The following is a 25,721-nucleotide window of genomic DNA, read 5'->3' on the forward strand; positions in this document are numbered from 1 at the left end:
AGATACAGCAATGTTCGAACAGACTCTGCTGTTGGAGTCATGCAAGAGAGTATTTATTGAGAGAAGGGTGGGGGTGAGAGTGGCCAAGGTGGGGGTGACATTTGACATGTGTGGTGGTCACCTCAGCAAATGGTTAATCAGTGCAGAGGGTCCCAATTGGTGGTCACCTCAGCAAATGGTTAACCACTTCAGAGGGTCCCAGTTTATTGTTTTACGAGGTCGTGGAAATAAAACCTAGTGGAGCATTCCAGATGACTAACTAAACAACACACCATTTGGAAAGTGTCAACAACTGAATGGTTAAACTTTTCAGAGTCAAGGAAAGGTAAAAGGTTCAAACAAAGTTCATCATTCTAGTCTACATCCCAACATAATCATACGATCAAGATAGTTCATAAACCATAACAGTAGGCACCGCTGCTGCTCACTGCTCCCCTCTCCCCCAGGGGATGGATCAAAATCACATGGGGATGGGTTAAATGCAGAGGACAAATTTCACCATACCCAGATGTGTGTGTGACAATGATCATTGGGACTTTGACTTTGGGACTTTAGTATGTTATGATTAATTGTGTCAAAAGCTTTTTTGAGGTCGATGAATATTGCTCGTCTTTTGTTATCTATTGCATCTGTGATTTCCTTGATTGATTCCATTAATGCCTGTGCTGTTGATCTGTTAACCTTAAAGCCATATTGGTTCTCTGCAAATAATTTGTTTTTCCAAAAATCCATCCACTCTACTGTTAAAAAGTTTCATACAAGCAAAATCATACAATGTGATTTTCTGGATTTTTGTTTTACAAATGTGTAGATTCCATCACTCAGTTGAAGAGTACCTGTGATAGAAATTACAGACTTCTACATGCTTTGCAAGTGGAAAAACTTGAAAAATCAGCAATGTATCAAATACTTGTTCTCCCCACTGTATACAGTATTAATATTCAGATTATTATGTTCTCACTTATGCGTATTCTCACATTCAAAGGCCTATGGACATTTAACGTATAGGCTATTGATGGACTTTATTACGTTGACATTACTATTACTTAGGTACATTAGTTAATATTTGTTTAATTTCTCTCCACTGTAGAAAAAATTAATACACAATTTTGTACTACTGTAGGTGGCTGCTGTACTCCAAAAACTAACTTACTTTTAGTGATTATGTTGTGGAGCTACCGTATGAAGGGATCCTCGCTCAGATTTGATGACCATATTTTCACGTTCACAAGACGCACCATAATAAAAGGCGCAGTCTCAGTTGTGTGCCATGACTGTGTTTAACACACATAGGGCGCGGGTTTTATATATACAATCCACGCCCACACTTACCCCTTTAACGTTCTCATGGCACTCTCAACTACGTCCGCCTTACAACAACACCACCACAAACACACACACACACACACACACACACACACACACACACACACACACACACACACACACACACACACACACACACACACACGCATACAAGTGTGCGTATTTAAAAATGAAGCGGGAGCAAAACTGAGTTTGGTATTCACATTTTTATTACCGGTAATGAACGTCAATTAAACCCATCGAAGTCCTCATCCTCTGTTTCCGAATTGAACAGCAGTGCTAAATCTCCAACAGACATGCCAGATTCACTTTCTTCACTGTCAGAGTCACTTTCCGTGCCGTGTGGCTCCTCAGATATGATGCCGGCTTTTACGAAAGCTCGAACAACAATGCCAGCAGACATGTTAGCCCAAGCATCCACAATCTATTTGCAAATTGTGGCGTAACTCGGCCAGCGCTGCCATGCAACTCTTAGTGAAGCTATGCTCCCCATCAGTCATCCATAGCTCCCACGTTGCTCGCAGCTTTACTTTGAACGGCTGGTTCACACCAATGTCCAGCGTTGGGAGTTCCTTTGTCGTGCCTGCCGGAATGACAGCAACTCGGCGTTCATTTGCTTCACTTGTTTTTTCACATCGGCTGTGTGATGGGCACGCATAAAGTCACAGATCAACAGCGATGGTGATGCGTGGAAAAAAGCACCTGGTCTCCTTACATACACCTCCCTCAGCCACTCAGTCATCATTTCCTCATCACTCCAGCCCTTTTCATTTACCTTAATGATGACTCCTGCTTGAAACTTCTCTTCAGGCAAAGTCTTTCTCTTAAAAATCACCATAGGCAGCAGTTTCTGTCCATTACCATGGCAGCCAAGCACAACAGTAAAAGAAGACTTTTCGTATTCTGTTGTGCGTATTGCGATCGTCTTGGTCCCTTTCTTCTCCACAGTATGATTCACCGGGATGTTGAAAGTGAGCACCTCGTCCATGTTGGCGATGTGGCTGGGCTGGATGTGTTTGTCGGCCATGCGTTTGCTGCAGTAGGAGCGGAAGATGGCCAGCTTTTCATTATAATCCGCTGGAAGTTGCTGCGTCAACGTAGTCCTGGTCCGGAGGGAAAAATGGCACCGTTTCATGAAACGAAAGCACAAGACGGACCTCCTTGAAAATGTTCAATTGTCATTTCTTCTGCGAGCATTGCTGCTTTTCGTCGAATGGTGACCGTCGAAACGCTTCTCCTACTCGTTCTTTGCTCGATGATCCACTGTTCGAGTCTTTCCTCCAACTCGGGCCACCTCGCCTTACGTCCGCGGAAACTCAGCTGCGTCTTCTTGACCTGTCGGAGCTCATTTTCCAGCTTTCTCCACTTGCGAACCATCGATTTGTTGATTTCAAATTCTGTCGCGGCTGCTCGATTTCCATGCTCCTCCGCGTAGCTGATGGCCTTCAGTTCGAACTGTGCTTGATAAGCGTGTCTCTTTGCTATTGTCACTGTTGTCATAACAACGATGTTTTGCATGTACCCGTTCTTTTATATACAATCCCCGCCCACACTTCCCTCGCCCACATTTCTCCCTTTAACGTTCTCAATCCGTTCTCTACCTCTCCGTGAGTTGTCACCTTATCGTGGTGGAGGGGTTTGCGTGCCCCTATGATCCTAAGAGCCATGTTGTCTGGGGCTTCATGCCCCTGGTAGGGTCACCCATGGCAGAAGGGTCCTAGGTGAGGGGCCAGACAAAGCACGGCTCAAAAGACCCCTTCATCTTCTTCCGCTTATCCGGGGTTGGGTCGCGGGGGCAGCAGCTTTAGGAGGGACTCCCAGACCTCCCTCTCCCCAGCCACTTCCTCCAGCTCATCCCGGGGGATCCCAAGGCGTTCCCAGGCCAGCCGAGAGACGTAGTCTCTCCAGCGTGTGCTGGGTCGTCCCCGGGATCTCCTACCGGTGAGACATGCCCGGAACACCTCCCCAGGGAGGCGTCCAGGAGGCATCCTGATAAGATGCCCGAGCCACCTCATCTGGCTCCTCTCAACGTGGAGGAGCAGCGGCTCTACTCCGAGTCTCTCCCGGATGACCGAGCTTCTCACCCTATCTCTAAGGGAGAGCCCGGACATCCTGCGGAGGAAACTCATTTCAGCCGCTTGTATCCTGGATCTCGTTCTTTCGGTCACGACCCATAGCTCGTGACCATAGGTGAGGGTAGGAGCGTAGATCGACTGGTAAATCGAGAGCTTTGCCATTTGGCTCAGCTCTCTCTTCACCACGACGGACCGGTACAGAGTCGCCATTACTGCCGACGATCTCGCGCTCCATCCTGCCCTCACTCGTGAACAAGACCCCAAGATACTTGAACTCCTCCATTTGGGGCAGGATCTCATCCCCGATCCGGAGAGGGCATTCCATCCTTTTCCGACCGAGGACCATGGACTCGGATTTGGAGGTGCTGACCCTCATCCCGACCGCTTCACACTCGGCTGCGAACCGCTCCAGTGAGAGCTGGAGATCACGGACTGAAGAAGCCAACAGCACCACGTCATCTGCAAAAAGCAGTGACGCGATGCTGAGGTCCCCAAACCGGACCCCCTCAACGCCTCGGCTGCGCCTAGAAATTCTGTCCATAAAAATTATGAACAGAATCGGTGACAAAGGGCAGCCTTAGCGGAGTCCAACCCTCACTTGGAACGAATCCGACTTACTGCTGGAAATGCGGACCAAATTCTGGCATCGGTGATACAGGGACCGAACCGCCCTTATCAGTTGGCTCAGCACGCCGTACACCCTCCACAGAACCTCCCGAGGGACATGGTCGAACGCCTTCTCCACGTCCACAAAACACATGTGGACTGGTTGGCAAACTCCCATGCACCCTCGAGGATCCTGCCGAGGGTGTAAAGCTGGTCCACTGTTCCACGGCCAGGACGAAAGCCACATTGCTCCTCCTGAATCTGAGGTTCGACCTCCCGACGGATACTCCTCTCCAGCACCCCTGAATATACCTTACCAGGGAGGCTGAGGTGTGATTCCCCTTTAATTGGAACACAGCCTCCGGTCCCCCTTCTTAAAGAGGGGAACCACCACCCCAGTCTGCCAATCCAGAGGCACCGTCCCCGATGTCGACGCAATGTTGTAGAGGCGTGTTACCCCCACAACATCCAGAGCCTTTAAAAACTCCGGGCAGATCTCATTCACCCCTGGGGCCCTGCCACGAGGAGTTTGTAACTATCTCAGTGACTTCGACCCCAGAGATTGGAGAGTCCGCCTCAGTTTCCAGGCCCTGCTTCCACAATGGAAGGCATGTGTCGGTGGAATTGAGGAGGTCTTCGAAGTATTCTCCCCACCGACTCACAACGTCCCGAGTCGAGGTCAGCAAACAGTGTTGACTGTGCACTACTTCCCCCTCCTGAGACGCCGGATGGTGTACCAAAATTTCCTCGAAGCTGTCTGGAAGTCATTCTCCATGGCCTCGCCAAAATCCTCCCACGCCCGGGTCGAAGCCGAGTTCCGCTTGGCCATTCGGTACCCGTCAGCGGCCTCCGGAGTCCCGCAGGCCAAAACAGCCCGATAGGACTCCTTCTTCAGCTTGACGGCATCCCTTACCGCTGTTGTCCACCAGCGGGGTTCGGGGATTGCCGCCATGACGGGCACCAACGACCTTATGGCCACACCTCCGGTCGGCTGCCTCAACAATGGAGGTGCGGAACATGGTCCACTCGGACTCAATGTCCCCCGCCTCACCCGGGACGTGGGAAAAGCTCTGTCAGAGGTGGGAGTTGAAGCTCTTTCTGACAGGGGATTCTGCCAGACCAGCAGACCCTCACAGAGCGTTTGGGTCTGCCAGGTTGGACCGGCATCTTCACCCAGTAGAATGATGGAGTCCCCAGAAGGAGCGCTCCCCAGCACTTCCTCCAGGGACTCCAAGAAGGGTGGGTACTCTGAGCTGCCGTTCGGTGCATAGACACAAACAACAGTCAGGACCCGTCCCCCCACCCGAAGGCGGAGGGAGGCTACCCTCTCGCTCACCAAGGTGCACCCCAATGTGCAGCCGCCCAGGCAGGGGCAATAAGTATGCCAACATCTGCTCGACGCCTCTCACCGTGGGCAACTCTAGAGTGGAAGAGAGTCCAGCCCCTCTCGAGAGGGCTTGTACCAGAGCCCAAACTATGTGTGGAGGCAAGTCAGACTATGACTAGTCTAACTTTTCTGCCTCACACACCAGCTTGGGCTCCTTTCAAGCCAGAGAGGTGACATTCTATGTCCCTAGAGCCAGCCTCTGCAGCCAGGGATCGGACCGCCAAGGTCCCCGCCTTTGGCCGCCACCCAGCTCACTTTGCACCCGACCCCTTTGGCCCCTCCTACAGGTGGTGAGCCCATGGGAAGGTGGACCCACGTTTTCTTTTTGGGCTATGCCCGGCCGGGCTCCATGGGCGAAGGCCCGGCCACCAGGCGCTCGCCTTCGAGCCCAGGTGACCCACGTCCGGGCAAGGGAAAACCCAGTCCATTTGTCTTTTTCGTCATAAGGGGCTTGGGTGAGCCGTGCTTTGTCTGGCCTCTCACCTAGGACACTTTTGCCATGGGTGACCCTACCAGGGGCATGAAGCCCCAGACAACATGGCTCCTAGGATCATAGGGGCGCGCAAACCCCTCCACCACTTAAGGTGACGACTCACGGAGGAATTGTCATTTTGTTCTGAAAAAATCATAAATCTGTCAAACAATCTCATCCCTGATAAAAGGAACTTTACCTGGCTCATCAGAAGAAAAGCTCATCCATGTGCCCTCTATCATTTGCACCTTTTCCATTACGGTCTGCGCTTCATTTAAAGGGCTCTTAACCACAGCTGTTGCTTCGTCTTTCTTTTCTTCTGCAGTAATATTTCCTGAAGTTATTTTCACCTTCATAGTGTGTTGATCTGATGGTGAGTCATCAATGACTGTTGTACTTGAAATAGGTTGTGTTGGAAGAGTCTCAATCATGATTATACATTCTGTGGGAGCGGAGAGTACATTTTCTATGAAGAGGCAAAAATCCAATAAAAACATTACAACAACACTAATATGACAGTAAGTATAATTCTTAGGAATACGTCTTTAAAATATTCTACCTGTTTCGTTTATTTTTGGTTGGCAAGTTGGCACTACTCTTTGGATGGTAGGAGAAAGTTCTTGCCAAGTTTTTGTGGATGGGGTTGCAATTTTGCAACTCAGCATGCCAATCACATCTGATGTTGCACTGTCAGAGGTCCCAGGTGAAATTGTAGGCTGATGTCCAAAATCTGTAATGGAATCTTCAATGATCATGGGCTGAAGCTGACAATCTGTTAGAGGAAAATCAGACTTCTCCTTGGGCTGCGCGATCACATCCAAAGGTCTGACCTTGAAAAAGTAAAAAGTGAAGAAAAAATTAAATTTGAAAATACCTCCAGTAGCTTGTGGAACACGTATGAATCCTTTACCTCACGAGTGTCCTGTGGAACTTTTGTTTGTGACTTCTCTTGCTCTGTGGTTTTCTCTGAAGCAGCAGGAGAAGGCGGAAGAAGGAAGTCATTCAAATCAGTCACATCCCCAACTTCATCCACAGTCACAAAGTCACTCATGTTCAATGGGAATGAATCAAAATCTTCACCCCCATCCTAATTGTACAAAAGGATACATTCAATAACAATAGTAGCGATAACTATTGAATTAACATGTTTTTTGACAAATGCAGCTCACCATCTTGGGCAATTCAGCATTTGATTTGTTAGAAATTCTTTGTTCACCCAGATTTGAGTTGCTTTTATATGTCTCAAACCTGCATGACTCATATAGTCCTGAGGACCGAACTCCATGTTCGTTCTTCCTCTCCATTTCCCTCCTCTCTTTTATGGTTCTTTCCTCTTGCTCCCGATCCCACTTGGTCCTTTTTGAGTCCTTCTGGACCCACTGCTCCCTAATGTTTCGCCCACTCCCCCTAAATTCCTTCTCCTTTTTTGCCTCTTTGTCAACTCTCTCACTCTCTCGAGTGTTTAAACCAACCTCTGCATCAACTAATTTTTGTCCACCTGTCTCTTTTGTTCTGTAAACTGCCTTTGCCTCTTCTGTCTCCAGATGAACTTCTTCATTTGCAGAGCTTGCCATTTTATTTTGAGGGTGATTAGTTTCTGCTCCACTGTGCACCTCTACAGTATCCTTGAGAAAAAGAAAAGACAGGAAAATTAATAAAAGCAACTGTTAATGACAAATTTCTAAATCATGCTTTTTACCTTGGAAAACTCTGAAAATGCAATATCTCTAGAATCTAATTGACCAACATGAATCTTTTCTAACTCAGTTGCATTTGCAGTTGTCTGCAAAATAGTCTCATTTGCTGATTCATCTTTCTTGTTAGACTTCAAGACTGCTATAGTAGTTCCTACATTCTCTTTGTCAGTCTTTTTGTCTGGTTCAAGTGCAGTTTCAGACAGCACATTCCAATGGTCCTGAGTGACAATGCTTCCATTTTCTCCAGCCACTTCATCTTCAATAGTCACTTTTTGAGAGCCCATTAATACATTGCACCCTTTTTTCAACTCCACAGAAATATTTTTTTCATGTGCTAGCTTATCTTGGTCAGTTGCATCTGTATTGCGGTCTTCATCATTTTCAAGAAGGTCCTACAATATTAAAGAAAAATACAGTTATGTAAAAACAATTTGACAAAATTTGAAGGCAACATTTATGTGTCAACTAATAACCAAGCATACCTCACACAAATGTAGGTTTGGAGAAAATACTCGAGTCTGTGTGTTAGTTTTGGGATCAGGCTTGCGTGAAAAAAACAGAGGGTTGTTTTGTACAATGCATGGAAACCTCTGGAATCGTTTGTAGACAGACAGGGCCATGGCTCCAGTTTCCATTTCACAGACTACCTAAGCCAGAAAAAAAATAAACAAACTTTATGGCAGGGGTCATACCAAGCCTTTTTTCTTGGGCAGGCTTGGGAAGGAATATAGTAGAAGTAACATGTTCCAACGTTAGGTACTGAGGATATTAAAAACTAGTAAAACTGATTCCAGTAACAGAAAAAAATCATGTAAACAGACTATAGCTTTATACTGTCCAAACCTTTTGTAAGGAGGGCCAAATTTGATAAAGTGAAAGGGCCCGGGGGCCAATAGTTTTTTCGGACATTTTTTAAGTATAAAAATTTCATGCAAATACACACTGTTATAATACATTTCTCGTTGTCACAATTATCTTTATTTTTCAGATGACAAAATAACCAAATATAAGCCACTCAGGCAGATGTGAACAACTCTGAAAACACAAATTCTGCCTTTCATCCATATCTGAAGAGTCAGCTAACATTGAACAAACTGTATGGAATACCTTAAATTTACATGTGTTTAAAATTATTTTTGCCTCATGAACATTTTAAACAGGTGTTATAAGTAATGCAAAGTTTTCTGTTATTAAAACTTAAAACAAGTGAATTTTGCTCTTGTCATTTACAATATCTTTCAGAAAGTAGTAGTCTCTTTACAAATTAGACAAATACAATTGCCTTGATTTTCAGTGAAGAAGTATTGTAATTCCCATCTCTCTTGAAAGCGGCAGCCCTCAATGTCAACTTCCCTTGTTTTTTTGCAGTCAGCATGGCAGAAATGTGCGAAGAGGGGTTCGCTGCACGGATGCAAACTGATATTAAAGTGGCGCTCAAAGGCGAGCGCCTGGTGGCCGGGCCTTCGCCCATGGGGTCCAGTCGGGCATAGCCCGAAAAGAAAACGTGGGTCCCCCTTCCCATGGGCTCACCACCTGTAGGAGGGGCCAAAGGGGTCGGGTGCAAAGTGAGCTGGGCGGCGGCAAAAGGCGGGGACCTTGGCGGTCCGATCCCCGGCTGCAGAGGCTGGTTCTAGGGACATGGAATGTCACCTCTCTGGCTGGAAAGGAGCCCGAGCTGGTGTGTGAGGCAGAAAAGTTCCGACTAGACATAGTCGGACTTGCCTCCACACATAGTTTGGGCTCTGGTACAAGCCCTCTCGAGAGGGGCTGGACTCTCTTCCACTCTGGAGTTGCCCACGGTGATAGGCGTCGAGCAGATGTTGGCATACTTATTGCCCCTGCCTGGGCGCCTGCACATTGGGGTTCACCTTGGTGAGCGAGAGGGTAGCCTCCCTCCGCCTTCGGGTGGGGGGACAGGTCCTGACTGTTGTTTGTGTCTATGCACCGAACGGCAGCTCAGAGTACCCACCCTTTTTGGAGTCCCTGGAGGAAGTGCTGGAGAGCGCTCCTTCTGGGGACTCCATCGTTCTACTGGGTGACTTCAATGCTCACGTGGGCAATGACCGTGAGACCTGGAAGGGCGTGATTGGGAGGAACGTTCCCCCCGATCTGAACCCGAGCGGTGTTCTATTATTGGACTTCTGTGCTCGACACGGATTTTCTATAATGAACACCATGTTCAAGCAAAAGGGTGTCCATGTGTGCACTTGGCACCAGGACACCCTAGGCCGCAGTTCGTTGATCGACTTTGTAGTCGTGTCATCGGATTTGCGGCCGCATGTTTTGGACACTCGGGTGAAGAGAGGGGCGGAGCTGTCAACTGATCACCACCTGGTGGTGGGTTGACTCCGATAGTGGGGGAAGATGCCGGTCCGACCTGGCAGACCCAAACACTCTGTGAGGGTCTGCTGGGAACGTCTGGAAGAATCCCCTGTCAGGAAGAGCTTCAACTCCCACCTCCGGCAGGGCTTTTTCCACGTCCCTGAGGAGGCAGGGGACATTGAGTCCTAGTGGACCATGTTCCATGCCTCCATTGTTGAGGCAGCCGACCGGAGCTGTGGGCGTAAGGTGGTCGATGCCTCTCGTGGCGGCAATCCCCGATCCCGCTGGTGGACACCGGTGGTAAGGGATGCTGTCAAGCTGAAGAAGGAGTCCCATTGGACCGTTTTGGCCCGTGGGACTCCAGAGGCAGCCGGCAGGTACCGGATAGCCAAGCGGAACGCGGCATTGCTGAGTCCCGGAGGAGGCGGGGGACATTGAGTTTGAATGGATCATGTTTCGCCGACTGGAACAATGGCCGTAAGGTGGTCAGTGCCTGTGGCGACGGCAACCTACGAACCCACTGGTGGACAACGACGATAAGAGATGCCGTCAAGCTGACAGAGTCCTATCGGGCCGTTCTAGCTGTGGCACTCAGAAGGACACCTCGTCGTCGTGAGTCGGTCGGGAGAATACTTCGAAGACCTCCTCAATTCCACAGACATGCCTTCAATTGTGGAAGCAAGGCCTGGAGACTCTGAGGTGGACCCTCCAATCTCTGCGGTGGAAGTCACTGAGGAGGTTAAAAAACTCGGAGGCAAGCCCCTGTGGTGGATGAGATCTGCCCGGAGTTTTTAAAGGCTCTGGATGTTGTGGGGCCGTCCTGGCTGACACGCCTCTACAACATTGGGGACGGTGCCTCTGGATTGGCAGACTGGGGTGGTGGTTCCCCTCTTTAAGTGTGTTCCCACTACAGACGAATCACACTCCTCAGCCTCCCTGGTAAGGTTTATTCAGGGGTGCTAGAGAGGAGGGTCCGTCGTGATGTCGAATCTCGGAGCAGTACGGTTTCGTCCTGGCCGTGGAACAGTGGACCAGCTCTATACCCTTGGCAGGATCCTTGAGGGGGCATGAGAGTTCATTCAACCAGTCCTCATGTGTTTTGAGGACTTGGAGAAGGTGTTCGACCCTGTCCTTAGGGAAGTTTGGTGGAGGGTGCTTCGGGAGTATGGGGTGCCGAGCCAACTGATAAGGGCGGTTCTGTCTCTGTATCATTGATGCCAGAGTTTGGTCCGCATTTCCGCCAGTAAGTCGGATTCTTTGCCAGTGAGGGTCGGACTCTGCCAAGGCTGCCCTTTGTCACCGATTCTGTTCATAACTTTTACGGGCAAAATTTCTAGGTGCAGCCGAGGTGGTGAGGATGCGGCCGAGGTAGTGAGGGTGTCCAGTTTGGGGACCTCAGCATTGTGTATCTGCTTTTTGCAGATGACGTGGTGCTGTTTGCTTCTTTAAGGCGTGATCTCCAGCTCTCACTGGAGCAGTTCGCAGCCGAGTGTGAAGCGGTCGGGATGAGGGTCAGCACCTCTATGGTCCTCTGTCGGAAAAGGGTGGAATGCCCTCTCCAGATCGGGGATGAGATCCTGCCCCAAGTGGAGTAGTTCAAGTATCTTGGGGTCTTGTTCACGAGTGAGGGCAAGATGGAGCGTGAGATTGACAGGTGGATTGGTACAGTGTCAGCTATAATGCAGAATCTGTACTGGGCCATCGTGGTGAAGAGAGAACTGAGCCAAAAGGCAAAGATATCAATTTACCCATATATCGAAGCTCCTACCCTCACCTATGGTCACGAGCTATGGGTCGTGACCGAAAGAACGAGATCTCGGATACAAGCGGGCGAAACGAGTTTTCTCCGTAGCGTGTCCGGGCTCTCCCTTAGAAATAGGGTGAGAAGCTTTAGTCATATGGGACAGACTCGGAGTAGAGCCGCTGCTCCTCCACGTTGAGAGGAGCCAGATGAAATGGCTCGGGCATTTCATCAGGATACCTCCCAAACCCCTCCCTGGGGAGGTTTTCCGGGCATGTCCCACCAGCAGGAGACCCCTTGAATGAGCCAGGATGCGCTAGAGCAGGGGTCGGGAACCTATGGCTGAGCCAAATGGCAAAGCTCTCGATTTACCGGTCGATCTACGCTCCTACCCTCACCTATGGTCACGAGCTATGGGTCGTGACCGAAAGAACGAGATCCAGGATACAAGCGGCTGAAATGAGTTTCCTCCGCAGGGTGTCCGGGCTCTCCCTTAGAGATAGGGTGAGAAGCTCGGTCATCCGGGAGAGACTCGGAGTACAGCCGCTGCTCCTCCACGTTGAGAGGAGCCAGATGAGGTGGCTCGGGCATCTCATCAGGATGCCTCCTGGACGCCTCCCTGGGGAGGTGTTCCGGGCATGTCCCACCGGTAGGAGACCCCGGGGACGACCCAGGACGCGCTGGAGAGACTACGTCTCTCGGCTGGCCTGGGAACGCCTTGGGATCCCCCGGGATGAGCTGGGGAGAGGGAGGTCTGGGAGTCCCTCCTAAAGCTGCTGCCCCCGCGACCCGACCCCGGATAAGCGGAAGAAGATGAAGGTGAAGATGAAGATGAATTCAGACGATGCTAAACCACACCGCATGTTTAACAACAGCTTGGCTTAGTAGTAAAGGAGTGAGGGTACTACACTGGTCCCCAGTGAGTGGCACACTACGAAGCGTAAAATACGACAACGGATACCCCTGACTGTTGTTCAGCAGATTGGGAAAGAACCACACCTTGAGAGTGTCAACTATTAGCATCCTCAGTTCTCAAACATTTATTGACTGTTAAAAGAAAAGATGACTTAACACAATGATAAACATGACCCTGTCCTCGCTTTTTCAAAATGTGTTGCAGCCATAAAATTCAAAGTTAATTATTATTTGCTAAAACAATTAAGTTATTCAGTTGGAACGTGAAATATCTAGTCTTTGTAGTGTATTAAATTGAGTGCGGGTTGAACATGATTTGAAACTCATTGCATGTTTTTTAGGTTCAACACAACATCCCAACTTCATTGAAATTGGGTTTACGTTAGAAGTTTTTTCAATAAATATACAACATCAATGTAAAATAAAAAAAATAAAAAAATCACTATCACTATGAGACTGTTAAACATTAAATAAACAATTATTTGTTGTTAAAGTTAAATCAAATTTGATTGTGTTAAGCTCAGTGGCCTAGTGGTAGAGTGTCCGCCCTGAGACTGGAAGGTTGTGGGTTCAAACCCTGGCCGGGTCATACCAAAGACTATAAAAATGGAACCCACTGCCTTCCTGCTTGGCACTCAGCATTAAGGGTTGGAATTGGGGGGTTAGATTACCAAATGATTCCCGAGCGCGTCACCGCTGCTGCTCACTGCTCCCTTCTCCCCCAGGGAATGGATAAAAATCACACGGGGATGGGTTAAATGCAGAGGACAAATTTCACCACACCCAGATGTGTGTGTGATGATCATTGGGGAAAACCTGTACAGAGCAGTGAGGCTACAACATGCTGAGCGAGCTACAGAGTCAAACTTCACCGAGACATCCCTGCATTGTTTGCTGAAGCTCGAGCAAAAGTCAAGGGAGTGTGAATGCATGTTAATGTAAGTTGCTAATGACATTTCAGAGTCAGAAAGCTGTGTGCTGTTCCTGTTTCAACAATATTGTTAATTTTCATGCACTCATGTGTCCAGCTGTACAGTGTTGTGGACTTAAACATGTCTAGCTGTACAATGTTGTGTTGTTAATGCACTTTAAAAACTGCGGTATTTACATTTACAAGATGAAGACAGTCACATATCATGCTATAGCAGTGATCAAGTTTGATAATACAATAAATACTGTCACAATATTGAATCATGTTTTTTTATTTTATTTAGTTTTTTAAAATTCCTTACCATATTGTTAAGTTCCAGAGTTTTGACCACAGTCCCAAAACGCTGAACTAGTTTCTTAACTTCAGAAGGGCCAGTGGGGGTGTCAGGAACATTATTGATCACCAAAAGGCTACTCCAACTAACTGGAGATGAATTCTCCTGGATGAGGCAGAACAAAGTTTGCTAAATCAATTATCATGCAGTTTTACTCAGGTTGTCCAGTAAAACTGACCTAAATTCCTGCAACGTTAGATCCAAAGGTAAATAATGTTATAAGTATTACAGTATAATATTCCGTTAAAGGCAGTATGTATTGAAAACTACGTCTGCAGAATACAGCACCAATGCAAAGGGCTTGATGTTTGAAAATAATTTACTCCCCCAACACATCCAATGAAAATTTCCCCTTCAATAAAAACAAAACACAAATGACAATAACATTCAAAACTTGGAAAACCGGCCCTTAAAACACTTCATTGTAAAAAAAACATTTTGTACATCTAACGTCATTAACAGGAATATTCCCTTCAATGTGTAAAAACAAAACTGTTCCTGAACATAACAGAAAATGGGTCCAGTTTCCAAACAAAATAATCGCGGTTCTTGAAAGTATTGACAAAATCCTTCATACAGTATAGCACTCTAGGTACATGCAAGCTACCGTATTTTTCGGACTAAAAGTTGCTCCGGAATATAGGTCGCATTAGCCATAAAATGCACAATAACGTGAAAAAAACAAAACAAATATAAGTCGCTCTGGAGTATAGGTCGCATTTTGGGGGAAATTTATTCGACAAAATCCAACACCAAGAACAGACATAAACGAGCAACAACAGGCTAAACGATAGGTATGCTAATGTGACAAACACAAACGAAGAGCGGAGAACGGGCTTGCCGTAACATTCAGAGTTATTCTAATAACTATTACAAAAATAACACGTTTAAAAAACCATCTGTGTCACTCCAATTCATTAAATCCATCGATCGTTCTTCATGTAAACAATGCCGCGTACGCGCCCCGTACGCGCCCCGTACGTGCCCCATATGCACCATCTGTGTCACTCCTAATCATTAAATCCATCGATCAAATTCCTCGTCCTTTGTCAACAACGCCGCACGTGCGCCCTGACGTCAGCCTCATCGTTATTCCACAGATCTAGTATATAACTATATTGTAGCGTTAACAAAGTACAAGCAAAGACGTAGGTTTGGTAGACAGCTCTTAACAAAACAACAGTTCAATGAGGCAACAACTACTCAACTGTAACGATAAAAACATATACAAGTTGCTACACGAAATAAAATACAGTGGAGCCTCGGTTTTCGAACACAATCCATTCCAGAAGGCTGTTTGATCGCGCAACTGCAGCGCACCGCCGAATGCGCAACTATAGCGCGTCGCCAACCATGCAACTGCACCGCGCTGGTCGCATTATTGTGACAGAGCGGCTGCTGAAATTTAGAAAATATTTTTAAAGTCCTGATGTACTTTCCAAAATTTAAGTGGGCGTCAGTGCGCAGGAAGTTTAATTTTGTCCGATCACGCAACTGCAGCGCACTGCTGAACGCGCAACCGTAGCGCGTCAACGACCACGCAACTGCACCGCGCTGGTCGCATTATTGTGACAAAGCGGTCGCTAAAATTTAGAAAATATTTTTGAAGTCCAAATGGACTTTCCATTGTCTCATTGCTTTAGAAGCATCTTTGTGTTTTAGGATGGCTTTACTGCTCCCGCTTGCTTCATTTGAAGGCATGATTAGAGTTTATGCAATCCTCAGAGTAGCGAGAACGTAATAAGTCAGTTGGCATGCGGGTCCTCTCGGCTCATCTCGCGAGGTTAGACAACAGAATTTCGTCCGACATCCGAAGCAAAAAACTCTCGAATTTTTTGTTTGAATACCGAATTGTTCGAGAACCGGGACGTTTGAAAACCGAGGCTCTACTGTATATCAAATAACGATAACATAAATAGGTAATATAACCTAAAATTAAAAAATTGTTTGTGATAAAAGAACCAAAAAAAGTGATAACATAAATAGTTCACCGCCAAACGGCCCCAAGCACGAGCGTCGACTTCTATCCCCGGAGGTGGCATTTCCATCCACGGCGGTGGAAGAGAGCTCCATAGAATAGGACCGGACGTGTATGAAAGCCATGTCCGAGCCACATCCACTGTCCCCGGACAGCCACCCAGCCAAGCGCGGGCCCCCGACTTCCATCCACGGAGGTAAAAGAGAGCTCCGTCGAGTAGGACCGGGCGTGCGTAAAAGCCATAATAGTTTTTCAAACCTTCTGTGTCACTCCAAATCATTAAATCCTTCAAACTCTACGTCCTCCGTATCACTTACAAACAAAGCCGCTAATGATGCTGGTAGTACGTGTGGCCCTTCGTCATCCCGTGATCGAATCTTTGTGTAAACAACCGCCGCGCCGCTGACGTCACTTGAAATTCAAATTACAGCAATCCCTTGCTACATCGCGGTTCGTTTATCGCGGTTTCCCTTTTATTTGGGGGGGGGGGGGATTTTGAAAAAATTCACATATCAGTTACTCCTTAGTTTAAGTCGCCCCCCCCACCCAAACTAAAAACACGACTTATAGTCCGAAAATTACGGTATCTTCTGTGGTTTTAATTAACGCTATACCGCAAGGAAAAAAATGAGAGGATCAAGCTGCCAGGGAGCGATAGTGACAGTAAGATACAACTAGGAAAGATTGCTCAGGAGATAGCCCCAGCCTCCCCTCTAAATATTAATTTGGGCTTGAGTAGTGAGTTTGGGAAAACATTTTTATTTTCTCTGTAAAGTACTGTCATTTTTGACACCCTTAAACATGCACTGAAACTCAAATTTTGCACATTAATGATGAAAATCTGATATTTTAAAGTTGTCATAAACAATGACAATAAAATGGCTCCACCAAGAGTAGAAAAATAAAAGTCAATCCCGGTTCTTTTGACCGGGACCTATGAATATTGGCAGTTGTGTAGCACCCCAAGACGGAATGATGTATGGGATTCCGGGACCATGACCGTATTTCAGTGTCAAAAACCATATACACTGCTCAAAAAAATTAAAGGAACACTTTGAAAACACATTAGATTTCAATGGTGAAACAAAAAACTATGGATATCTATACTGATATGGACAGTTTCATGTCTAAGGAACAAAAAGGATGCCACATCTTTTGATGGAAATACACATTTTCAGCCTACAGAGGGCTCAGTATATAGACACCCCAAAAATCAAAGTGAAAAAATGATGTAGCAGGCTCGTCCATTTTGCCTAAATTCTATTTCTGCAATTCAAAACTCTTTTCAATTTCTTGTGTAGCCCTCACATGCTACTATGCATGCTTGACAACGTCGCGACATGCTCCTAATGAGACGACGGATGGTGTCTTGTAGGATGTCCTCCCAGATCTGTCTAAGGGCATCAGTGAGCTCCTGCAAAGTCTAACGAGCAACCTGGCGGCGTCTGATGGACCGAAACATTATCTCCCAGAGGTGTTCTATCGGGTTTAGATCAGGTGATCGTGAGGGCCATTCAATTGTGTCAATTCCTTCATCCTCCAAAACCTGTCTGCGTACTCTTGCCACACAAGGCCGGGCATTGTCGTGGATCAGGAGGAACCCAGGACCTACTGCACCAGCATAGGGTCTGACTATGGGTGCAAGGATTTCATCCCGATACCTAATGGCAGTCAGACTGCTGTTCTCTAGCCTGAAGAAGTCTGTTCGTCCCTCCAAGGAAATGCCTCCCCAGACCATCACTGACCCACCACCGAACCGGTCATGCTGAATGATGTTGCAGGGAGCATAGCGCTCTCCTTGGCTTCTCCATAGGGCACACTACAGGACGTCGTGCCCTGAGACCACCCTCGTGAAGTCTGTTTCTGACTGTTTGGGCAGACACATTCACACCAGTAGCCTGCTGGAGGTCATTCTGTAGGGCTCGGGCAGTGCTCAACCTGTTCCTCCTTGCACAAAGCAGCAGATATCGATCCTGCTGATGGGATGAGGACCGTCTATGGCCCTGTCCAGCTCTCCTAGAGTAACTGCCTGTTTCCTGGAATCTCCTCCATGCTCTGGAGATTGTGCTGGGAGACACATCAAATTTTCTTGCAACAGCACGCATGGATGTGCCATCCTGGGGAAATTGGACAATCCGCGCAACTTCAGGAGGGTTAGGAAATCACCTCATGCTCCCAGTCGTGACTCTAGCTAAAGCCAACACTTGTGGAAAAACAGTTGAAAAAGATCAAGAGGGAGGAACTTGAAATGGCCTCCACCTGCAAAACCAGTCCTGTTTTGGAGACCGTCTCGTTGTTGCCCCTTTAGTGCACCTGTTAGTAATTTCATCAACACCAATCCAGCTGAAACTGATTAACAACCCCCTCTGCCACATACCTGACCAAAACCTTATCAGAAAAGTGTAATTGACTTCATGCCATACCCTGATAAAAAAACTGTTCCTTTAATTTTTTTGAGCAGTGTATATATATCCCATTTGTGTTTAGCACCGGTATTAAAAAGTCCTTAAAGCAGTCCTAGAGGTTTTAGCAGCTTGTCTTGAAACTGAGGGTGCGCTTCATCTAAAGATGATCATGATGAAAAAAATCCAACCAAAGGTTTTTGTTTTGTACAACACTGCTGTCGTGGCAACAAGCTATTTAAAATAAATTATGGTCTTAACATTCGCATTGGCCGCAGACCAGCTCACTAAGCATTTGACCCCTTTGGCCCCTTACACAGGGGTACCCAAATCTCCTTTTTGGAATTGGTGCATGGCCCCGGCCACCAGATGCTCACCATCGAGCATCACCAGAAGGGGTACCCGGTGACTGGTGTCCGGGCAAGGGAAAGCCAAGAGAGAATACCTCGATTGACAGATTGGGGCAGTTGTGCCCCTTTTTAAGAATCAAACCTCTCAGCCTGCCTGGTAAGGTCTATTTAAGGGTACTGGAAAGGATGATCCGTCAGGAGATTGAATCTCGGATTCAGGAGGAGCAATGAGGTTTTCAACCCGGCCATGGAATTGTGGACTAACTCTACATTCTCGCCAGAGTCCTTGAGGGTGCATGAGAATGCACCCAATCAGTCTACATACCATATTTTCCGGACTTTAAGTTGCTCCAGAGTATTAGTCGCACAAGCCATAAAATGCATAATAAAGAAGAAAAAAACATATACAAATTGCACCGGAGTATAAATCGCATTCTTGGGCAAAATTTATTTGACAAAATCCAACACCAAGAACAGACATGAACAGGCAACAACAGGCTAACGGTACGGTATACTAACTTTACATAAACACAAACGAGAAACTGAGAACGTGCCTGACGTAACATATGCGGCGCTGCCATCAGACTCATCGTCAGTTGCAGTTCCAATTATTCCACAGGCCTAGAGCGCCCTCATGCGGTTAAGTGTTAAAATAACATGTGAAGTGATATACTCGTAAGAAATGTGTTAATTATCAAGTAATAATGTGTTAATAATTTCACATAAATCGATCCTGAGTATAAGTCGCCCTGGCATAACTATGGAAAAAAAACTGCGACTTATAGTCCGGAAAATACAGTATATATCTAAGATGGCGCCGCGTACGGCAGCCTCCGTGGGTCGCTCTCTGCTTCTTTGTCTCATTTTGTGTGTTTTCGGTGTTCTCTGCTGTCCGTCCCGGATCACTTTTACCAGAGAAGCGTTGTTAAACATCGGACAATCTTCTTCTGGTATTTTCTCTCCTGTCCTCTCCGATTCAAACTGTTTGCCACAGATTTTAGCTGGAGCGGCGATGCTATACAAGCTAGCACGCCGACGACGGCACGGAAAACGAGCCGGAGCCCTCGTTAAGCTGAGGCAGAAAGGGTTCCGCTCTGCCCTACCATCAATTCATCTGGCGAATGTTCGCTCCCTGGCGAACAAAACGGACAAAACTGCTGCTCCTCACGTCGAGGAACTCTGACTTCAGCAGATCCGCCGCGCTGTGTTTCGTTGAAATGTGGCTTACCGAACACACCCACCACCACGTCGTGGAGTTAGCTGGGTTTCGGCTAATGCGGGTAGATGGCAGCGCGGAGCTCACCGGAAAATCAAAGGGAGGTGGACTGTGTTTCTACATTAATGAACGTTGGTGTACTGACGTCACTCTGTTGAAAGAGTCTTGCAGCCCTCTCCTAGAAACACTCTTCATAACCTGCCGACCGTTCTATTAACCACGGGAGTTCTCCTCGATCGTCATGGCGGCTGTTTACATTCCACCACACGCGCGTGCGAGTGAAGCCACGCAGATGCTGGCCGACCAGGTGACAGACATGGAGAAACTTCTACCAAATTCACTAATCATTGTTTTGGGTGATCTCAACAGGGCGAACGTCGCACAGGAACTCCCCAGACACAAACAGCACATTACGTGTCCCACCAGAGGGGCACAGACACTGGACCACTGCTACACCGTAATTAAGGATGCATACCACTCTGTAGCTCGTGCAGCTTTAGGACTCTCGGACCACTGTCTAGTTCATCTGGTCCCAGCCTACAGGCAGAAACTAAAAACTTCTAAGCCTGTAGTGAGGACTGTGAGGATGTGGACAGTGGAGTCAAGGCAGGACCTCCAAGCCTGCTTTGACTGCACAGATTGGGGAGTTTTCGAAGCTGCAACCTCAGACCTGCATGAACTCACTGACACTGTTACATCATGCATCTGTTTTTGTGAGGACCTGTGTGTGCAGACTAAGACCTTCTGCACGTTCAACAACGACAAACCTTGGTTTACACCAAACCTCAGGAGGCTGCGCAAAGCCAAGGAGGAGGCCTACAGGAGTGGCGACCGGGACCTGTTCAAGCAGACCAGAAAAACACTGAACCGAGAGGTCAGGAAAGCCAGGAGCTGTTACGGGTACAGCCTGGAGAGACACCTCTCTACCAATCCTGATCCCTCAACAGTGTGGAAAGGTCTGCAGAGCATCACGGGCTTCAAGAAACGAACCCCCCGTCCTGTGGAGAGCCCAAGGCTTGCTAACCAGCTGAACAGGTTCTACTGCAGGTTTGATCGGTCCTCCCACACAACAGAACCTCCTACAGCACAATCAACATACTTCCCTCACAACCGCTCTGTCCACACCTCCGTCACCTAATCACCTAATCTTTCTCTTGCAGAGGCCGTGCCCGCACTCCAGATCCGTGAGGAGGAAGTGCGCCAGGTGTTCCGGAGACAAAAGATCAGGAAGGCACCGGGCCCAGACGGCGTGTCACCCTCCTGCTTGAAAGTCTGTGCTGAGCAGCTGGCGCCCACCTTTGCACGGATCTTCAACCGCTCCCTGGAGCTGTGTGAGGTGCCCTCGTGCTTCAAAAGCTCCACCATCGTTCCAGTGGCCAAGAAGCCCACCATCACAGGATTGAATGACTACAGACCTGTCGCTCTGACATCTGTGGGCATGAAATCTTTCGAGAGGTTAGTGCTGAACCACCTGAAGCATGTCACGGGTCCCCTGCTTGACCCCCTCCAGTTAGCCTATCGGGCAAACAGGTCGGTGGATGATGTGGTCAACATGGGACTGCACTACATCCTGCACCACCTGGACACCCCAGGAACGTACGCCAGGATCCTGTTTGTGGATTTCAGCTCGGCGTTCAACACCATCGCTCCTGACATCCTCCAACAGAAGCTCATCCAGCTCGCGGTGCCTGCCTCCACCTGTCATTGGATCACCAGCTTCCTGACCAACAGGAGACAGCGTGTGAGGCTGGGGAGCATCACATCTGGTTCCAGGACCACCAGTACTGGCGCCCCCCAGGGGTGTGTCCTCTCCCCACTGCTCTTCTCTCTCTACACCAACGATTTCTCCTCAGGTGACTCTCCTGTGAAGCTCCTGAAGTATGCAGACGACACGACTCTCATCGGACTGATCCGGGACGGTGATGAGACTGCGTACAGACAGGAGGTGGAGCGGCTGGTCCACTGGTGCAGCCAAAATCACCTGGAGCTGAACCCGCTCAAGACCGTGGAGATGACAGTGGATTTCAGGCGAGATCCTTCACCACTTTCACCCCTCACTATCCGCAGTAATACCATACTCTCCTCAGACACCTTCAAGTTCCTGGGTACCACAATCTCACGGGACCTGAAATGGACTGGCCACATAGACTCTGTCCGGAAGAAGGCCCAGCAGAGGCTGTACTTCCTGAGACTGCCAAGAAGTTCAACCTGCCGCAGGAGCTGCTGAAAACCTTCTACACCGCCATCATCCAGTCTTTCCTCTGCACCTCCATCACTGTCTGGTTTGGATCGGCCTCCAAACAAGACAAGCTCAGACTGCAACGGACAATCAGGACTGCAGAAAAGATCATTGGAATCAACCTCCCATCTATCCAAGACTTGTACCTGTCCAGGACCAGGAAACGCGCAAGCAACATCTCTACGGACCCTTCTCACCCAAGTTACAGTCTGTTTGAACTACTCCCCTCCGGACGGCGTTATAGAGCTCTGTACGCCAAAACCAGCAGACACAGAGACAGCCTCTTCCCCCAGGTTGTTGCTCTGATGAATTTACCACTCTTAGAGTCTCAGAGTCATTGCTGTGCAATAACATCCTGCCCTCAACACCCTTTTGGATTGTCTACACTGCTTGCACTATGTGTCTTCTCTGCATCCATTGCAGCCTGGTCATCCTGGAAGAGGGACCCTCCCATCTGTGGTCTCTTCTCAAGGTTTCTCACTTCCCCTAGTCGGAGATTTAAGTTTTTCCTCGCCCTCATGGGAGTTTAAGACCAGGGGATGGCTGTTGTTAGTCACCTAAATGTTGAACAGAGACTGTGATGTAACGAAGTCTAATTCCTTGTTTGGCACGCTCAAACATGGCGAATAAATTCTTCTTGAATCTTGAATTTACAGCACTTAGAGGTGTTCAAGTGTGTACCTTGGGGAGTTCTGTGGGGGGTGCTTTGGGAATTTGGTGTACCGAACCCCCTGATAAGGGCAGTTTGGTCCTTATACAATTTATGTCAGTTTGGTCCGCAAAGACAGCACTCATCGGATTCGATTTCAGTAAGGGCTGGTGTCTGCCATGGCTGCCCTTTGTCACATACTCGGTTCATAACCTTTATGGACAGAATTTCTAGACGTAGATGAGGTCCGGTTTTGCAGAAGATGTGGTACTGTTGGCTTCTTCAAGTTGTGATCTCAACACTCACTGCAGAAGTTTGCAGCTGGTTGTGAAGTGGTGGAATGAAATACTGCCCCAAGTGGAGGAATTCAACTATCATTCATGAGTGGAGGCAGGATAAAGCAGGAGATTGACAGGAGTATCAGTGTAGCATCTGCTGTGATGCAGACTCTGTACTGGTCTGCCGTGAAAGACCTGAGCCCTAAGGTAAAGCTCTCAATATACCTGTCAATCTATGTTTCTACCCTCACCTATGGTGACGAGCTGTGCGTCGTGACCAAAAGAACAAGATCCTGGATACGAGCTGCCAAAATAAGTTAGCGCATATTGTCTGGGCTCCACCTAAGGGATAGGGTGAGAAGCTGTCATCCGAGAGGGACTGCTCATCAGCGTTGAGAAGAGCCGGAGTTGGTGGCTCGGGTATTTGATTAAGATGCCTTCTGGACAACTTCCTGGTGAGGTGTTCTAGGCATGTCCCACTGGAAGGAGGACATGACACGCTGCAGAGACTGTCTCTAAGCTGGCCTGGGAGCGCCTCGGATCACTCCGGAAGAGCTGGAAGAAGTGGCTGGGGAGATGGAATGCATCTTCTGAAGCTGCTGCCTCAGCGACCCGATCCGGGAGAAGAGGTAGATTGCATGGATAGATGGATATTACTAAGATTTACCAGAGCCTTTTTTGTACATCTTGAGGTGCTCACATGCCTTCCAATTTTCATTGCCATAGGTGAAGCGTTCTGGGACCATGAAGGGAACACTATAGACTCTCACGTATTGCAGCATTCAAATATCAAATTTTTCGCCAGGCATATGCGTGGTAATCTTGGTGAGATTCTGTTGATGTATAGGGTCTCAAAAATGCAACAGGAGAAGAAATTCATTCCTCCACAAACACGAGGCCTTGCAGCATTTGCTGCTGGGGCCTTAATAAATGGGGCAAGATTAAAATAGTAAAACTTAAGGATAACGTGAGTAGAGTCTGTTTTAAGAAAACAACTCAGTGATAGTACACTGACTAAGAATTAAAACTGGATTTTTTTTTTCATTTAAACTAAACATGATTTTGTTGTAAAAAAATATTCAATACCACAATATTTTTGTCATTATAATATTAGAATCTAATAAGCCTTATGAGGCTAACAGTATTGTTTTTTTGTAATTTTTAAAATGTATAGGGTTATACAAAACTACTGTGCCACTGCCTAGCTGTGCAATCATTATACCCCCAAAAAAGAATAAAATTGAAATAGAATATTACCCAAAATATCCATTAAACGGGTTCCGGGATGGAAGGGCATATCCTGTACTAGGGCCAATTAATAATGGTATTTTCCTGTTGGATACAGCAGTTAATCCTGTGAGTGAGGATAATAACTTACCAATGGGTCAAATGACTGCATCAGTAGATTGTAGAGAGCCACCTATGCAAAAATATCAGGTTAATCCGTCATTGTATGAACAGGATACATATTAAATAGGGCTCATAACACTTTTGTCATAGCCAAGTCAAGTTTAAACATGTGTAATGTTACTATAATTTAACTTGTTTCAAAAATTGTGAAATAGAATTGTTAAAGTTGAAGTTAAAGAAAAATAATACATTGCTTGTCAAATTTGAAAGAAAGAAAGAAAGAAAGAAAGAAAGAAAGAAAGAAAGGACAGAGAGAAAATACAGAAAGACAAATACTAAATAAATATGAATCAGAATAGTGCACTGCTTTATTCAAGATACGCTCAGGATTTTGACTATCAAAGAACCATCTGGGCAATCTAATCTTTGAAGCGTTGTACACATTTGCTAATATAGGTCATCCTGCAACTGTAGAAAACAGGAGATCTGTTTAACAACAAAACTGGAAAAATGATAAAAGCCTTACTGGGGTGTCAATGCAAACAAGCTCTTCGATATTGAACATCTTCACTTCACTGTCTTTAATCTTTGCAGGATTGGAGGCGTGAACTTTAACAACCTCTTGTGCAGTCTTCAAGTCTGGCAGAGACACAAGAGCCTGACAGAAAAGGACATGCAATTAATGTTTCATATAACATGAACAGAGAGGCTTTCTACACATTCAAAATCCCATTCTTTTCCCAAAACCTAATTTCCAGACTTCTTGGCCAAATCAAACTACCGTATTTTTTAGACTGAAAGTCGCTCGGAGTATAAGTCGCACCAGCCATAAAATCCACAAGAAAGTGAAAAAAAACAAATACAAGTCGCACCGGAGTATAAATCACACTTTTGGGGCAAATTTGTCAAAATCCAACACCAAGAACAGACATGAACCAGCAACAACAGGCTAAACGATATGGTATGCTAACGTGACATATACACAAACGAGGAGCTGAGAACAGGCCTGACGTAACATTCAGAGTTATTCGAATAACTATTGAATAAATAACACGTTTATGAAACCATCTGTGTCACTCCAATTCATTAAATCCATCGATCGTCCTTTATGTAAACAATGCCGCATATGTGCCGCGTATGCACCGCGTATGCGCCGCATATGCGCCGCTGACATCAGACTCATCGTGAGCTGCATTTCAAATTATTTCACAAACCCATAAAACGATATATAAAGTATATTTCAAATAACTATAACAACAATATTATCAAATCATCTGTGTCACTCCAAATCATTAAATCCATCGATCAAATTCCTCAGCCTTTATGTCAACAACGCCACGCGTGCGCCGTACAGATCTAGTATATAACTATATTGTAGCGTTAAAGTACCAGGAAAGACGTGGGTTTGATAAACGGCTCTTTATTTAACAAAACAAGAGTTCAACGAGCCAAC

The 25,721-nt window shown here is 47.0% G+C and overlaps 1 protein-coding gene across 11 annotated transcripts in view; it reads right to left on the reverse strand.

Moving 5' to 3' along the window:
- The window catches only part of LOC147056235 (uncharacterized), a 114,055-nt gene that overhangs the window by 36,210 nt on the left and 52,124 nt on the right, over positions 1-25,721 (reverse strand). For 7 of the 11 annotated variants that reach the window (XM_085912556.1, XM_085912562.1, XM_085912563.1 and 4 more), the window contains 9 exons: positions 24,795-24,926; positions 24,297-24,338; positions 13,774-13,911; positions 8,046-8,210; positions 7,566-7,955; positions 7,036-7,491; positions 6,777-6,953; positions 6,426-6,696; positions 6,066-6,332 (listed from right to left, as the gene is read on the reverse strand). In XM_085912556.1, coding sequence (XP_085768682.1) covers positions 6,066-6,332; positions 6,426-6,696; positions 6,777-6,953; positions 7,036-7,491; positions 7,566-7,955; positions 8,046-8,210; positions 13,774-13,911; positions 24,297-24,338; positions 24,795-24,926 — 2,038 coding nt within the window. Of the gene's footprint in view, positions 1-6,065; positions 6,333-6,425; positions 6,697-6,776; positions 6,954-7,035; positions 7,492-7,565; positions 7,956-8,045; positions 8,211-13,770; positions 13,912-24,175; positions 24,339-24,794; positions 24,927-25,721 lie in introns of those variants that run through there. The other 4 variants (XM_085912559.1, XM_085912555.1, XM_085912558.1 and 1 more) reach the window with 4 other exon arrangements.

The sequence above is a fragment of the Syngnathus leptorhynchus genome, chromosome 5 (genome assembly GCF_054491065.1).
Source record: "Syngnathus leptorhynchus isolate UIUO chromosome 5, UIUO_Slep, whole genome shotgun sequence".
Taxonomy (NCBI): domain Eukaryota; kingdom Metazoa; phylum Chordata; class Actinopteri; order Syngnathiformes; family Syngnathidae; genus Syngnathus; species Syngnathus leptorhynchus.